The following is an 18375-nucleotide window of genomic DNA, read 5'->3' as shown; positions in this document are numbered from 1 at the left end:
CCATACAAGTAATGCCTCCAGATTTTTAAAGCAAACACCACTGCTGCTAACTCTAAATCATGGGTAGGGTAATTTGCTTCATGCCTCTTTAGCTGTCTAGAAGCATAAGCCACAACTTTTTCATCCTGCATCAATACGCACCCTAACCCCAACTTTGAGGCATCACTATATACTACAAATCCCTTACCATTAACAGGAAGTGTTAAAACGGGAGCGGAGGTTAACCGGTTCTTTAGCTCCTGAAATTGATTCTCACAAACATCATCCCACACAAACTTAACTCCCTTACGAGTTAGACGGGTCAAAGGAGCTGCTATTAAGGAAAACCCCTGAACAAACCTCCGATAATAACCGGCTAATCCGAGGAAACTACGAATCTCCGTCACTGTCTTAGGTTGCTCCCATTGTAAAATTGCCTCTACTTTCTTAGGATCAACATATATTCCAGTTCTCGATACTACGTGTCCCAAGAATACCACTTCCTGTAACCAAAACTCACACTTCGAAAACTTTGCATACAACTGTCTTTCCCTCAAAGTTTGTAATACTATACGCAAGTGGGCAGCGTGCTCATCATTATCTCTCGAGTAAACCAGTATGTCATCAATGAACACAATAACAAACTTGTCCAGGTAAGGGTGGAACACCCTATTCATGAGATCCATAAAAGCTGCCGGTGCGTTAGTTAACCCGAAAGGCATGACCAAGAACTCATAATGACCGTACCGAGTCCTGAACGCTGTCTTGGGTACATCTTGTTCTTTAATCCTCAACTGATGATACCCAGACCTTAGATCAACCTTGGAAAACACTGTAGCTCCCTGTAATTGATCGAAAAGATCATCAATCCTCGGTAACGGATACTTGTTCTTAATGGTCATTCTGTTAAGCTGTCGGTAATCGATACATAACCGAAGTGTACCGTCTTTCTTTTTCACAAATAAAACCGGTGCTCCCCATGGAGATATACTAGGGCGTATAAAACCCTTGTCCACCAACTCTTGCAATTGTACTTTCAACTCCTTCAACTCTGCCGGAGCCATTCTATATGGAGGGATAGAAATAGGTGCGGTACCCGAAAGTAAATCAATAGGGAACTCAAGCTCTCGATCAGGAGGCAGTCCCGGTAAATCATCAGGAAATACATCAGGAAACTCACTTACTATCGGGACATTCTCTAACTTAGGTTCCCCCTTTGAAGTATCAATCACGTATGCCAAATAAGTCGAATACCCTTTCTGCACTAATTTCGAAGCTTTGATGGCCGAGATTACACAGGACGGTAATACTCGGCGTTTCCCTACAAACACAATCTCTGCTCCCTCCGAATTTCGGAGAATAACTTCCTTTCGGAAACAATCCACGTTCGCCCGATGTGCAGTTAACCAGTCCATACCCAATATTAGATCAAAATCCAAGATCTCTAGAGGAATTAAGTCACCCCTAAATTCTTCCTCGCCTACCCTTACCCCACAGTCTCTATAACAACTATTTCTAACTAACTTTTCTCCTAAAGGGGTGTGAATTACAATTTCTTCCTCTAATGGTGACAAGTTTCTATCAGCAATTGATGCAAATGTGGTGCTCACATAAGACCTATCTGAGCCAGAATCTATCAAAACATAAGCATCTTTATCAAATAAAGACATAGTACCTGTCACTGCTCCAGGTCGGACTTCTGCCTCATCTTCCGTCACAGCGAAAACTCTTGTCGAGGTACGAGTCTGTGGTCTCGAAGGTGGATGTGCCGGGGTATTACTCTCCACACCGGACCGTATGGCTACTCCCTGTCTCGGTGGCAACCTAGAAGAATCTCTCCTCTGTATATCAGTGCGAGCTGGTGAAGATGATGCAACTACCGTGGCTCGTCATAACCGTGGGCAATTACTCCTAATATGATCCGTTTGTCCACATTGGAAACATCTTGTTGGCTCTCTACATAGCCCACTATGATAATTCCCACAATTTCTGCATCTGTCAAAACCTCCGAAACTCCTCCCAGAACCAGTCATAGCAGATCTGCTAAACCTCGAAGGTCTCTGTTGTGATGGTGGAAATGGAGGTCGAGGAGATGTCACGGAAACAGAAGTAGTACTCCCTGAAATCGCTGAGTCCTTGCCTCTTTTTACTGGCTGACTAGAAGACATACTAGGATTCCTCCTTTTTGCAAACTCAGTCCGAATCCTCCTATTCTCAGTCGCGAGCTTCTCAGCTCGTAAAGCCATCTGTACCACCTCCTTATGCGGCTCCCTACCAGTCACTGTCATCCGCTCTCTAATCTCATTACGGAGCCCTTCCTCGAAATAACTGGCCTGATCCTGCTCAGATTTCACCAGATCTGGTACATATAACATTAACTCGTTAAAACGAGTCTCGTACTCCTCTACAGTTAGATTTCCCTGTTTCAAACTCAGAAATTCTCTCTTCTTTTCTTTCTGATGGAAATAAGTGAAATACTGACCATCGAATTCCCTGAGAAAATCAGACCATGTCTGAGCAGTAACGGAACGGGACTTCACCGAATTCCACCAAGTACGAGCCCTCTTCTGTAATAATCTCGTAGCCACCATCAGCTTCATGTCGTCGTCTAATCTCATATCAGAGAGAGTCTCTGAAACCTGATTAATCCAGTCCTTTGCCCTCGTGGCATCCAACTCACCCGTGAAAGATACACAACCCAATTGCCTAGCCTCCTTCAGCTTCTTGGAAATGGATACATCCTGTACTGGTGGTGGAACTAAAGGAGTAGTTGGAGGCACTACAGGTGGAACTTGACCAGTCTGAGCTTGACCAGTCATTGCTGCAAAAAAAGCTGCCAATGCTTGTGCTGCCTCAGTAGGCATGGCGGGAATACCCGTAGGTGGTTGAGGAGATGGAGGATGTGGAGGACTATCGGCCTGCTCAGCAGCAGGTGCTGCCCGAATGGTAGATGCAGCTGATTCCTCCTCTACTATATTTGGCTGATGATGTTGGGAACGACATTTTCCCCTCCCAACCGATCTAGTGAGAGGTGGACGTCCGCGTCGAGGAGGCATGGTAATCTATAAAAAAAATACGAGCAAGTTTAGGTAACCTTAAGCTCTATATGCAGATGCATGCATTCTATTCAACCTAACCTAACTTAACTTAATCCGGGGCCACACTGATATTGTAAATTTTTAAAACAACTTTAAAACTAAAAACTTTGATCTTTAAAACCAAAAGCTCTGATACCAATCGAATTGTCACGACCCGAAACCTCCCTCAGGCCCATGACAATCGCCGCGACGTCCCGATTGACACTCATTATCCGGAATGCCAACCGGAACCCCGCAAGGCTTACATATCAGTTTCTTTCCTTTCTTGTGAGCAATCATTGTTAGATATCGAGTCTTTAGAGAATATATACTATTTTAGATCAAAAACAATCAAAATAAAATTTTCGCCACACAGGGGTATTTTGGTCATTTTTTTCTCAAAAATTTCAAAACTGGCTAAAACGTAATATACAAGTACAAAATACATAATTCATATTCAAAATGAGTTTAAAAGTCTAAAATCTTCATTTAAAACGAAATTACGGTTATTTGAATAAAATAAGAAAATAAAAGAAATATTAAGGGAAATATTCTATTTTCTTATAAAACAATATTTATAAAGTTATACGTGAATAATTTTTATAGCGTAAAAGCTAAATAAATTTATACATACTGAAATACAGTAAGCCAAAATATTTAATTTAATTTACAATAACCAGAGGGCCCCCGAATAAACAAAAGTAAAGAGGACTGTGAACCTACGGTTTGGAAAATGCAGATCCAATAGTAGTCCTCGATGAGATCAGCTATCTACAGTCTATACTGAACCTGAAATGGGTGGAAATGAGTTGGGTGAGATTTTGCAATCCCAATGAGTAAACAGACATTATCATAAATATCTAAAGGCGAGTAAAATGGAGGCAAGTTTAAACAATAAATTTCAACCCATTTCATAATGTTTTCAATTTATTTCTTAAACCATAAAATATTTGTAATTTACCAAAACAATTGTTAAGGCTTATGTCTTTTATAAAAACAAGGCTCAAGCCAAAACTAATCCTCGGGGATACCTTGGCCGAGGCATCTAACCGAGTCCGCCAAGGGTGTTAAAATATTCACACGTGAAACACATTTTTATTTTTAAAACCAGCCGTTCCTTGGCGTTGGCCGAGTTACACATTCACGTGGGGGTTCGACGTGAAGTGAACTCTAATACTACCCCAGGAGTTACCCTCCTCGCCTCTACAACCGGAGTAACTATATAACTGGGTTTACCGTGCCCCTCTAATAGGCAGTCCACGGAAACCCGTCACTGCAGTGACTAACCCACCAATTTTAATAAAATTTCGACAATATAACGTGGCTTTTATTTATTTATCCAGCCTGCATAGTAAAACAACTTACATAAATTTCCCAATGCATTCACAAAATATAGCCACATATACTCATTTCTCATAAGCCATTCCTAGGAAAATATATATTTTTCAAGTCAATTTGTAGCCTCCAATTACTCAATTTCATAATCAATATAATATATTTTTATTTGTCACATTTATTCCTAAAACATCAAAAATCTCGTTTTAATCTCGTTCTCATTTCATAAAATACATAAAGGGCATTTAAAAATAAACTCTAGATAATTTACAATAATAATAAGTTTACTCACCGTTTGTACAAAATAAAAGCTTTCTAAGCGCCCCGATCACTACTCGTCGGGTACGACTTCTTTGCCTTTTCCGGAAGGCTCTCCTCCTAGACACATTACAAAAATTTACACAATTCATCACATTGATGCTAAATCACTATATAATTAACTTAAATCCTATACTAATGCATGGTATGAAATGCAATAGCCTAAAACGACTTAAATGCGGTATTAACCTATTTTTGGCACTTTGCCCGATAAATTGCTAACGCGCTCCATTTTAGCTCTAAATCATCCCATTCTCTCTCCAACATTTCTAACCATTAAATATCAGCCAATAACCTTCTAAAAACAACAAAATCAGCTCACTCCCTTCCTTGGAAAATTCGGCCAAAAATGGGACATTAACTCGGTAAATTTTCTACTTTGTTTTTCTATCACGTTTAATCGTTTTTCATCATTTTCTCTTCATTTCCCTTAGAATAAAATCAATTCATCATCATTGTACAGCATTGAGCATCCAGCCAAGAGTGGGTATTGTGAAAATTTAATGATTTCTTGCCCAATTTAATTTCTAAACACATTTAACTAACTAAAACTATCAATTTAACTAAAAATCAAAACCTAAAAATTTCAATTTCTCTCTCCTAGAATTTCGTCCAGCCCTTGATATCACTTTTTGATCTCTCTCCTCAAGCATGCTAAATGGAAATAAAGGCATAGAAAAGGTAGGAATCAAGCTAAAATCGAAAAATCTTACCGTTAGACGCGTAAACGGTCGAAAACCGCGAATTTCTCTTTGAATTTTCTTGTTTCTCTTTGGTTTTTCTTTTCTTCTTCCTTTCCTCTCTATTTCCTCTGTTTTTCTTCCTTATGGCCGGCCAGCCCTCAAAATTTGGGTTTAAATGGCTGACTTTTCATTAAAATAATATTATTTCATTAAAAAAATGCCATGTGTCACTTTCCCATTGGCCCATTTTTAAAATTTCATCCATTTGTTTCCAAATTTTCACCATACACTTGTCTCATATATTCATAGCTTAGATAAAATTCTCAGACTCATCCAAAGTCTCGGTGGAGTAATTTTTGCAATTTACACTTTTGCCCCCGTAAAAGTCAAAAATTACATTTTTGCCCCAAAAATTGAAAAATTGCCCATAGACATATTTTTCATCCCTTATACTCATACCATTCTCCAATTTGTCAAATTTGATCAAAATTCTCTCAAAATCTCAAATTTTGTCCATGGGTGGCAAAATTACGATTTTGCCCCTACACTCCAAAAATCACCAGAATTAAACTTTTTCACTTCCTATCATTAAATTATACTCCAAATAGTTAATCTTGGTCAAAAATTTCACTCCATGATCAAATTATTATCTTAGGTGGCAAAATGACGATTTTGCCCTTGAATATCAAAATTTCTAATTTTACCCCAAATGAACCCTCGAACTTCGAACAATCATTTTTAGTCATTCCTGAACTATAAAATATTAAATTTCATCCTACAATTCCTATTTGAACTAGTTCGAGGTTAAATCAACTCAAGTGTACCGTTAGGTACGATATCGGGTTTCGTCTTTTCTTATGTGCTTTCCTAGCATAATAACATGCTACTCAGTGCATGTATGTCATGACATGTATTTATAGGGTTGGGTTTTACACACCTTCTTTGTTGGGTGAATCTACAGAGCAAGTAGAAAACAAGACATCTACTCACGATTCTCATAGATCCCCATCTATTGATTTAGGTGTAAGTGTAGATGATTCATCCTCAAGGCCAAGGGGTAGGGGGCCTAGTGTAGGATTACAGACTCTTGTAGATCCATCTGACAGATTGCGTATAACTCCTATTGGTGAGAGGTATGTTATCTTGTATTATAATGAAATTGTTATATTTGTTATAAATTTTAATATATAAAAATTTTCTTTTATATTCTACAAGTACTTTTTTCGAGCAAGGGGTCACATCTACAATAACAAAGATCATCAAAAATCACTTTCATGGTCCATGGTCGACGTGGAGGAAAGTTCCTAATGATATAAAGGAGTTAATGTTTCAAAAATTTCAAGTACTATGTTTGTTATTCAATTAAATTATAACTTTTTCTTTTCAATTAATCTGTATCAATTTTTTTAGTTACTCTATTATTTTGCTATAGGAAAAATGTGTTTGGTCTGCAAATCAAGATGTTTTGGTTTGACAAATATGGGATAAAATTTGTTCCGATCGGTTAAGAGACATGCTTTCAGAAGAAAGGAATAAAGCAATGACAGAAGCCAAAACAAACAACATTACGGATTGCAAAGGCATGTCAAGGGAATGGATCACAAATGAAATCTGGGATACCCTTATCGATACGGTATGGGGTATAGAAGAATGGCAAAACAAATTGAGATAAGCAAGGCAAAATCATTTAACGCCAAAAGAAAGAAGCATTCCAAAGCACACTGGCAGTTCAATTCCATTTGTGGTTCATGCAAAAAGGAAGGTATGAATTAATCTTACTTCACATTTATATGTATGGTTTTCGTTCAAACTAAATTTAAATTGTATGTTTAGTAGTTTGACTTTGGTTTTTTTTTATATGTTATTTATATATATCGATTATGATTGAGTATATATAATTGTAAATAAATGCAAGCAATTGAGATGAAACGAGGTGTTAGCTTTTTGAAACTGTTCAACCGCACTCATAAGCGTTTAGAGGGTCATGGTGATTTTATAGATAAAAAGTCTAAGTTTACGAGTGTACATACAAAATTGATTAATTTTGACTTTAAAGTTGACGACCCTAGTTGAATACTAATCTTATTTAATTTTTTATGTAGGAAATGTATAATTCTGTACTATAGCAAAAGTATGGTGAGGATTCATCTTCTCAGCCAAAATTCAATCCGAATGCTTGGACTGAAGCAATTGGAGGGAAGAAGAGTACACGCACTTACGTGTATGGGTTTGGTACTCGGGTGCCTACTACAGCTTTACTTATTGGAGCACACAGCAATGTAGCAACATCTGAGTCTGCATGTGACCTTATCAATTCAAACGCTGTCAATCCCGCAATCGCATTGGAAGAAAAAGTAGAAAATCTTTCAAAAAACTTGGGTAAGATACGTGATAAAATACATGAGAAAATACGTGAAGAAATTAAGAATGCAATGGTAGAAAGCATGAGTGAATTTATGGCACGTATAGAAACCATGATCATGACTAATGCGCTTTCAAAACAAGGAAATGCGGGACGTTCAAGCTAACATCTTGACAAGTAAGATCACATTTTATGATATGATGTCTATTTTTCATTGCTACACTTAGATACTTTTTAGTATAGCTATTTAATAACACATTTAGCTTTATATTCATATGTGTTTAACTTTTTTAGATATTGTGTGTTAGGGTAATTTTTAATTGTATGAATTTGACTTTGAATCTCGATTTTTAATGCGTGTTTCTTTTATATATTTTGAAAGTCAAATGTGGATGTGAATTGATAATTTATTATTGAAATGGAAATTGGTAGTTTTTTTTTTTTTTGTAAAAGCATTAGTAGAAGGATATGCAATTAAAATTTAGTAAAATAATTTATGTTCCAAAAGCATTTCCAAAAAAGTTTTCCGTTGGAAATGCGTTTCTTAATATAAAAGAATTCCATTGGAAATTTTCAACGTTTTTCCATTGGAAAAGCATTTCCAACTAAAAATTTTGTTAGAAATATTCAACGTTTTTTCATTGGAAAAGCATTTCTACCGGAAAATTCCTTTGGAAATTTTCAACGGAATTTCGTTGGAAAATCATTTCCAACGAAATTATTTCCAATGAAAAAACAATTCCAACGGAATTTTCTATTGGAATTTTTTTCCAACGGAATTCCAATGGGATAGCCGTTGGAAATCCTATTTTTTCCAACGGAATTTTTCGTTGAAAATTTCCAACGGATTTTCAACGAAAAGTATTACCGATGAAATTTTCAACGGATTTTTCCATTGAAAAATCGTCGGAAAAAGGCATTTTCAACAGAAATCAGCCTTTTTCCAACAAAAAATTTCATTGGAAATAGGCTATTTTTTTGTAGTGTTGTGAACTTAATTAATTTATACAACAGTTGTATTTTAATTCAATTAAGTCTTTGTGAATTTAATTAATTTCCCACTTTATTTTAGTCTATTCCAATTATGAAATACCCCATACTTTGATATGGTGATAAATAAAATTGATCGGACGCAAATTGAGGTCAATTAAAATGTTTAAAAATGGTAAAAGACGAAATGAGTAGTTTAGGATAAAATATTCCGCAAGTGAGAAAATAATAATAAAATAATAATAATTTTATCGAAGGAGAATTTGTGAGATAAAAGGCGATTCGAAAGTCAAGTGAGGCATAATAAGGTATTTTGGGTACCAAGGAGACAAGATAAAATTTTTAGAATAAAATAATATTTTATTAATAAAATAATATTAAAATATTAATATTTAGCCGGATGTCGAAATTAGTCATGAAGAAGGATCATATGGTTGATCCAAGTGGGGGAGAAGATGACAAACCCGACTCTATAAAAATATTTGTCATGACATACATGTGATGGATAGCATGTTTGCATGCTAGGAGAGTTCCGAAAAATTTACAAAAGTCGGTATTGTACCTAGAGGTACAACAAAGTTGATTTAAGCCTTGAACTAGATCAAATAGAAAATTTATGATGAAATTAAGAATTTTAAAGTCTCAGAATGGTTTAATATGGTGATTCGGAGTTCGATGATCAATTTGGAATCAAACCGAAATTTTCGCTATCGATGGGCAAAATGGTCATTTGCCATCTGGGGACAAAATGAGAAATTTTAGAAAAGCTTTTTGGCCCCATTTGACTTATTGGAGTATGATTTGAGGTTTAGAAGTGGAAAAAAATTTTAATTCTGGTATAATTTGGAGTATAAGGGTAAAATGGTAATTTTACCACCCTATGGGCAAAACAGTAATTTTTCATCACCAGGACATTTTTTCAGCACAGGTCATCCCTTATCCTCATTTTGACCATTGACTAATTGTGTGGTGGAGATAAAAAGGATTAAAATTTTTAAAGTTTAAAAAACGGGCCAATGACATGATGCCACGTGTCATGCCTTTATTAATTTATTATTTTCCTTTTTAAAAGGCACAAAAATCAGCCCATCTTCCACCCCATGGCCGGCCAAACCAGCAAGAAGAGAGAGAAAATAAAAACAAAACCCTAGAGAGAGAAAATCAAAGAAAAAGTGTGAATTTTCAAGGAAATTAAGTGAAAAATGTGATTTTTTTCTATTAAGCTTGAGTTTTCTTATTCCCAAGCATTTCTCCTTATTTTCCATGATTAAATTACATGTTTTCATGATGAATTGATGGCTGATTAAATGGGTTAGGAGAGGGAAAGTTGTTACATTAATTTGATTTTAAGTTATGTTAGTGTTTTTAGTTAGTTTAGCATATTTAGTAACAAAACAACAAGAAAAGATTTTATTTTCCTCCATTACCATTATTGGCTGAATTTTCTAGGGGAATATTGGCTGATGATCTTGATGCTTATTTGAGGAATTATGATGAATAATGATGAATTATGAGCCTAGAAAAATAATGGAAATTTTCAGAGCAAAAATACGAATTTTTACCCACTAGGGGTATTTTCGTAATTTGCTATCGAGACTGATAAATTGAATCTCATTCACAGTCACTAAGGTAATTTAAGTATAATTGGAGTATAGAAAGTGAGAAGAATTGATTTGGAGTTAAATTAGAGATAATAGGCCGAATTAGGTCAGCATCGCATTTAAGCGGTAGTCGGATAAGTTGTATATCATATCATGCATATATACCGAGCCTGAATTGATTTTATAATGGTCAAGCATTGATGTGGTGAATTATGTATTGTACATTGTGGATAGGTGGTGAGCAAAGTACATTGGTAAAAGTACAAAGATTGTGCTTGGAGACTGGGATTAGGAGTACATCGACTCCTAGAATTGTGAGTGAACTTATTATCGTCTTAATTATCTAGAGTAGTTTTGTACAATTGTGTGATTTTATGAAAAATGGATTTAAATGGTAAATTGCTATGTTTTAGGAGAAATTACGATTTTATAAAACGATTTTATAAATTTTCTGAAAAAATCGAATACTGGTTTTGAAAATAGAGTAATTGGAGACTGCCTGCTTGTGTTGTAAATTTATGGTTTTAAATTGAATGGCTAAATTGATTTTGGTGTTAGAATTATTTGTATTGAGTATTCAGCCTTGAGAGGCTAGGTTGCGATAAATTACCATGTCATGCTAGAATAAATTTTATTGATTGGTGGAGTATATATTAATTATTCACTACAGAGGGGGTTCCGTGGACCAGCCTATTAGAGGGGCAAGGTAAACTCTATTAGATTCTTACCTCGAATGGAGAGGCACGTAGGGTATCTCCTGGGGTAAAGCTTATGGTTCACTTCACGCCAAACCACCACTGGCACCAACACCAAGGAACGGCTGTATTTTTCTCAAACTAAAAATATATTTTAAGTGTATACAAAAATTTTAACAGGCTTGGTGGACTCGGTTGGATGCCCTACGTAAGGTATCACTGAGTATGAGTTTTGGCACGAGTCAAAGTTTTAAGAAATTCATAAGCCAAGTTGATTACTCGATCTATATGGATTGATTTTATTTGGTTGAAATTAGTTGAAAGGTAATGAAATTACAGTATGATGACTTATTTTAATTGTCTCCATTTACTCGACTTTAGATAGTTTAGATGGTATCTATTTACGCACTAGGATTTTATAATCTCACCACCCTCATTTCCTCGCATTTCAGGCTTGGGGAATTCCATAGTTAGCTGACTTGACAAGGACCTTCATTTGGACTCGAATCGGTAAAAGCTGTAGGTTTCCAGCTTCCGATGCATTTTGGTTAGATGTGGGCCCACGTGTCAATGTAAAAGAAATTTTATGCTTTGGTTATTTGCTTTATAGTATATATGAATATAATTAACTTTTACGCTATAAGAATTATGTACTGATAGTTTTATAAAAATTATTTTACAAGAAAATAGTTTATTTCATTGAATATTTTTATTATATTCAAATGGTCAAATTTTCACTTCAAATGAACATTTTAGATACTTAATTTGTTTTTAAATCATTAAATATATATTTTCTGCTTACCTACTACATTTTTAACAAGTTTCGAGATTTTCGATAAAAATGACGAAAATGCCCTTGTGAGCTAGAAAACAATATGTTATGTTTTGATTTGGAAATTATTTGTAATCCTTCGAATTTTGATATTTGATAACTATTGCTCACCGGGGAAGTGCGAAAGCTAATACGAGAGCCTTGCGAGGTTTCGATCGACATTCGGGGTGAAGAATGTTTGTCGAGGCCTCGCGGCGGTTGTCACGGGCCCGATGGGGAGTTCCGGGTTGTGACAAATTAAGTCCAACTTAATTGATTATCCTTATTTAATCTCAATTATGTCACTTAATGTATGTGACCCATTAGGCTTCAATATGTTGACAATAAATATAAATCTTAATCAAATATCAATTTGATAATTGATTAATATTTATAGATCATGAGAGGTATCTAGCAATACATCATGACCACCTAAATGTTTGAGAGTCAATTCAAGAATTTGACAAAGCCTATCAATGCAAGCCTTTCGATGCAAAACAGTCCTTTCATCAAATATCTCAGATATGTCATAAAGCATGGCTTAGTGTCTACTTATAACATTCCATATTAGTTCTCATAATTCATAACTAACTTTATGAATTAAGAAAACTAACTTTCCTCAAATTCATCATGCTTTGCCTAAAGACTTTGTACAAGTAAATCAAAAATTGAGAACAAGTGAGATACATCCCCTCATATCACTTGGGGTGATGAGTCCTTTCTTGACCACTCATTGACTTTCTCATGCTTCATGGCATACCCAAAAATACCCTATTTAGGCATCTGGTAGCCTCCAGATCTGTAGGGGTGAAATCAAAATGTGTCATTCCATATACAAGATGACTTGATGTCTTAAGTCCAAGGATTAGTTGCACAACTATCACATGAGAACATATTCTATAGACAGTTGAGTGAAATAACAAATGAAGTTCTCATAACGGGTCATGTTCGATGAACTTATTTTTTAACAAGCACCTACATGCTATCCTCATGTATCCCGTATACTTCAATCTATGAGATCGATTACTTACTTCCCAAGTAAGGAGGCTTAACATGTACCGGTCTTTGAGCATTGTTAATGCTTTGTTTTGACAATACAATGACCAAGAATAATTTTAGGAACATAGCTTTGATGCATAGTGATCTTATAATTGTAACAACTTTACAATTCTATTGTACGGCCTTTATGTTCCATAAGCTTCATTCAATTAACACTTAATATCTCCTTATTATTGCACTAACATGAAGGAAAACTTCTATCATATATAGTTATGCAATTAAGTATGCATTAAATGACAATCTATATTCCTTGACCGATCTAATTGGCTGAAGGGCATATGCCAACACAATTTGACCCTCGAATATGTCAAAAATTACAATACTATATAAACCTTCATTTTTCATTTTTAAATTTTTTTTTTTTTGAAAAAAAAATGCTACCTACCTACCTTCTCTAGCCTGATTTGGCCTTTTCTGGCTGGATTTAATGCATTGTGCTTCCTCAGGAGAATGCGGCCAGATTCGCTCTCCCTTAAGGAGTGTCAATGTTGCGCTCCCTTAGGGGAGCATTGGAGCTCTCATCTGAGTGAGTTGTTGTGCTCCCTCAGGGGAGTGCCAAAGCTCCACTCTAGAAGCGATTTGGAACTCTAGATCGCACTAGATCTAGAGTTCCTTGGACTCAAGGAGTGCCAAATCTAGCCACGAGGTGATTGGCTGGCATAAGGGAGAGCCTTTGGCCAGTCAATTGCTTGAAAAAAGAGAAAATTTGAGAGAAAGAGGAAAAAGTATTTTAATTTTTTTACTTTTTCTGTTAACGGTGTTACAGAATTTTGGGTTTGAGTCTCTATTTTCTAAACTAATAGATGTCTAATTTTGGTCGAAACGTAGGGATATCTAGATATTTTACATACAAAAAAAATATCTTTAAAATTAATAAACAGAACCCTCCACTTTTTCTTTCTTGAGCAGGCAAGTTAAGGCTAGGTGGTCACTGTACGTACAATAAGTTACGGATGATGTTGCTGGCTACTTAATACTTGAATAGCAGTTTGTTATTGCTTCAAAACGAACGTGGACTGGCATTCCACCGGAAAATCCCATGCAATGGAGGGTTGAAAAAGAAACCATTCTACGTTGCTCCAGTGGATTCGTTTGTTTGTTCTTGTGGTTTCTATGTAAGACAGGAAAGGGTAGGGAAGGGAAGGGAGCAGCTTCCTTGATTCCCTCTCATTCTTGCCACTCGAGTCCCGCCACGTTGACATGGAAAAGCCAAGGCAATGGACAGCACAGTGAAACGTCAATTCACCTGAGAGCTTCCATCAGAATTTGTGTGTGAGAAGGAAAGGTTAGAAAGCTTGAGACACATGCTTCAACTGTGCAAAGATTGGCCTCAAATTCCTTTGGAATCATTGCTACATAGACAACTAACTACTGCGCTATATCTCTTTACTCTGTCATGTCAGATCAACTGGTCATTGTCCTTGCCCCGCAGCAATTAACGTTTCGGATACCATTCCACGTTCAATGTCCCAAAATATCTCTTTGCTCACTTGCTAGCAATGTTTTGGAATCATATACATCGTATTCTGACATTACACGTTTCTCTAAGTTGGTATAATGTTAAAACTTCATCAAGTATAGCTTGCTGTGAGCTCCATGAGCTAGCACCTCAATTGCAAGTTGAGAGCAACTTTACGAGAAAAGACCAAAGCAATTCAGATGAAGGTTGTTGTTCCAATTAATTGGAAAGCGTTATTGCTTAACGTAGAGTCTACAAGGCAAATAACGTAGTTAATCCAGTTAAAGCTGAAAAGGCCCAAGCAGTTGGGACCACCCAGGATGCATCAACTGCAGACGTACAGGTGTATGGCAAAGAGAAGGGCCAGCAGTACAGAGCACATTCTGGTTCTTAATTAATGCTAATGCTAATCGCCCTCTAAAACCACCACATGAACATTTCTTAGTCTTATAAAACAATTCCCATGTTACTGTGAATCTCAAGCCAACCCTTCCCCACTCACTGCTCGGTTGTCTCACCATCTTCCTCAGACTCACTCCAACTTTCTTTGTCTTCATCTCCACTAGTGCCTCATTGTTTAGACAGGAATCTTCAGCATACGGACAGCACAGATAGATCTCTCAGAGCTGTCCATTTGACCAGGATTTGCTCACTCACCTCTCTCTCAGTCATTCACTAATTTAAAATACTATATTATTAGCAGTATTCCCAAAATATCAAGCAGCACATGCAGGTGAGCTTCGTCTCTTAGAATCAGATATAACAAGATGAGTAACATTGTCCTCAAAGCTTTTATATGTCCCTCAATATTGTGAATTACAGCAGATCCTTCAGTGGCTCTTTAAGGTGGCACATGAACAGGGAGGACAAAATACTACTAGTCCTTCCAACAAGAAAACTGCTGAAGGTAAGAAAAACTCTTCTCAAGCACGACCAATTGTCCAAATTAGTCTCACTCACTAAAGTCTTTCTTCTTCTTTTTCTATTATTTCAATTGTTTTCAGATCAAGAAGGTAAACCCAGGGAGATAATTTTGTCTAAGCATAGAAGATCAAAAAGTAAGAAGTTTAAACCATTTATATTTCTATGCAATAGAGATGCTGCAAGGGCTTGCTTCTATAGTACCATATATTTGAGAAGAACCGGGAGCTCCCACAGAAGACAGCATTGTGCCCAACCCATGAAGATGAAGAAAGAAGATATTGCTAGAGGATTAGTTGTTGGTCACAAGTCGGATTTGGCTACTCATGCAGGGAACAAAGTTCTACCGCTAATTGACGCGGCATTATCATCCTCCACTGACAAAAATGATCAATGTAGCACCAGTGGAAAGAAAGAAAAGCATAAAGGGGATAAAACAAAAGCCATGTCAAGAATGAAGGAGTTGTTGAGGTGGGCTGCTGCAGCAAAATCAGAGAGAGGAAAGTCCATTGGCAGAAAGGTATGAAAGTTGTGTTCACAATTAATCTTTGCTCTTAAATTATTACTTAATTGGTAGCTTAGCAGTGTACTTAAAGCACGCACTTGAAATTGTCTCCAGGTTTTGCACTTCAGGAACCGTGGAGCTCTAAAATCAGTGCCAGATGATGATCAACTTAGCAATGACTCTCCTAAGATAAGTTTCAGATGGGATGTAGAGAGCTGCTCCACTACTTCCTCTGCCTTTTCAGGAATTTCAGCGACGTCTTCTTTGAAAAAGGATCAAACCTGCAACATGGTATCATTGAATTCAACTCCTATACATGCAGTTGGCCTAAATCGTTGCTCTGGCAGGAGAGGAAATTGGATAACTACGGACTCTGAATGTAAGACCTCCCTCTCTCTCTCCCTCCATCTGCCCCATTGTTATCTCCCTATTCATCTCTCCAGTTCACTGATATTATATCTGTTTCTTCTTCTGGACAGTTGTGGTGCTGGAGCTATGAGAAAGATTAAGAGGGTCAAGGCTGAAGCTGATGTTTTCAGGGTTGAATCAGCTACTTGATGTAAAAGAAATATATCAGTATAGCTTAATTAGATGAAGTAATGCTCATATCTTGTTTCTTGAGATATATTAGACATTTCTTTGAATGTAACATTAGTGCTAAGGATCTGAAATGTAACACCAGATTAATGAAGATGGCCGACATAGTGACTTTAACTCATTATCTATTAATTTGCATTAAAGAAGAGAATGCCTGGTCTCTGGTGTATGTCAATAACTATCAACGAACCATTAATTTTGGAGACTGACCTAACACATGATATCAGATTTAGAGATTTTTACAATTCAAGGATTTAATCTATTATTGACAAAATTTTAGAGTTTTTATATTGAAATATCATTGGATGCAATAAGTTTCAACTAAATAATTATCAACGCACAAGCATTTTATTTTATTATAAGTGCATGTATATATCCCTTTACTCAAAGAGTTAAACTCAAATCTCCTTTCTTCACATAAAAAAAAATTTTTGTTAAAAATTAAAGTAACGATCAAACAATAAAGCTTTAAGCTTCATAAAATAACATGAAATAATTAAAAATTTGCTTTCTGTAGAGGCCATTTTCAAGGGTAGAAAATAAAATATCTTCATGTAGGATATATATTGACAATTGTGGCTACCAATTGTTACATAGTAATGATGATATATAAGAGGTTCTTGGCCATTTAAGTAATTTCTTAACTTTTCTTTTAACTGGAATTTTTTAGCCTAATGTTAGAGTTTGAGGTTAGTAGATAAACAAGTTTTTTTAATAGATGAAATATTAAGGTGGATATTATGAAAAACATGGAAAACAGTATCTGAAATAAAATATAACCTAAGTAAAAGTCCTATTATTTACTTAACACAGAGAGAGTAGATCTTGCAACATAAGTCATTTGATTAATTAGTAATTAATGTTTTTACCCAAGCCCCACATTTTAATTACCAAATTTAGGTGAAAGATTGTATGTTATTAAGAGTAATTAAGATATATAGACGGGTTATTATTTGGCCATTGCTTCCTTTATCAAAAGAGAAATGCAATAGAATCTGAAAAAAAAAAAAATTGTACGAATAGTTTGTAAGCGGTTTGGATATCATCCTAATTCTCATGAGTCCTTACTTTAATTATACTTGGGATTTATGTCATTTAGGCAAGATTTGAAGTCGTCATCCAGTATTTATTTTGGAATTTAGAACGAGTTGTATGAGTTTCGTGGTCACAATTATTCTTTTCATTTTTAGAGAACTTGGTTCGAAAATTTAAATATGAAATATGACAGAAATCAAGCTTCCAACCTCGCCTTAAACTCAAACTCTATTATTTTATTTTGAATCGACTCGATAAGGGATAAAAATCAAAAAGTACATCACACCTTTACTAATTCATATGTCATGCAATTATTAACTATTGATGTCTTATACTGTCACACATGCATCTAAAGAGATACAAATAAGTTGGTAGCCTTAGGTTGTTATTGACCAGTCACATGATGCAAACAAATTCTTCTAAAGTAAATAAAGTCATACATGTTATATATAAACAATAATGAAACAGCTATGAAAAAAGAAAGATGAAAAATCTTGAGATAAAAATTGTACATAGCATGTAAAATTACGAAATGTCATAAAACTACGTGGTATAACAAATGATGAAAAGCCCTTAGCACCCTTAATACTACATGGCATGCCAAAATCATCCTCAAGACTATATGGCATAGCGTTCCTAGAATCCATGGCAAAGCACAAGCATTTCACAAACCACATGGCACTTCAGAGTAATAATCCTAAGATTAAATGACACACCACATTACGGCATACCTCATGTCATGGCATAGCAAACTTTGATTCCAACATTAAAATAACCATGGTGACATACAACCTATATGCTATCTTATTAGCATACATCTATGTGACAAATTAGTATTATGATGGTCCTAACCTTTGCACATTATCATGCATATTAATGTGTCTACATGAATAGTCATGTGAACATGTGTGTGTCTACATTATCCGCTTGGAGCTACATTCAAAGGTT

General features: G+C 35.7%; 1 protein-coding gene and 1 long non-coding RNA gene across 3 annotated transcripts; one reads left to right on the top strand and one right to left on the bottom strand.

Moving 5' to 3' along the window:
* Positions 1 to 2918: 2918 nt before the first annotated feature.
* On the bottom strand, positions 2919 to 5545 carry LOC148764609 (uncharacterized). Its single transcript, XR_016024178.1, has 4 exons — positions 5423 to 5545; positions 4684 to 4769; positions 3780 to 3845; positions 2919 to 3041 (listed from the first exon to the last, which is right to left on the bottom strand). It is a non-coding gene; the product is annotated as an uncharacterized LOC148764609 (long non-coding RNA).
* A 9258-nt stretch (positions 5546 to 14803) lies between these two features.
* Positions 14804 to 16513, top strand: LOC18612813 (uncharacterized). Of its 2 annotated transcripts, none has more exons than XM_007049754.3 (5): positions 14804 to 15102; positions 15195 to 15276; positions 15374 to 15810; positions 15910 to 16174; positions 16275 to 16513. In XM_007049754.3, the coding sequence occupies exons 1-5, from the start codon at positions 15097 to 15099 to the stop codon at positions 16292 to 16294; spliced, it is 810 nt and encodes a 269-aa protein (XP_007049816.3). In that variant the 5' UTR covers positions 14804 to 15096; the 3' UTR covers positions 16295 to 16513. The 2 variants fall into 2 exon arrangements, with proteins under 2 accessions (XP_007049816.3, XP_007049817.3); XM_007049755.3 differs by having other exon boundaries at positions 15192 to 15276.
* Positions 16514 to 18375: the final 1862 nt, after the last annotated feature.

Source organism: Theobroma cacao, chromosome 1 (genome assembly GCF_053813885.1).
Source record: "Theobroma cacao isolate CCN51 chromosome 1, ASM5381388v1, whole genome shotgun sequence".
Taxonomy (NCBI): domain Eukaryota; kingdom Viridiplantae; phylum Streptophyta; class Magnoliopsida; order Malvales; family Malvaceae; genus Theobroma; species Theobroma cacao.
Note: the sequence above shows the minus strand (reverse complement) of the source record. Positions and strands in the feature narration are given on the sequence as shown.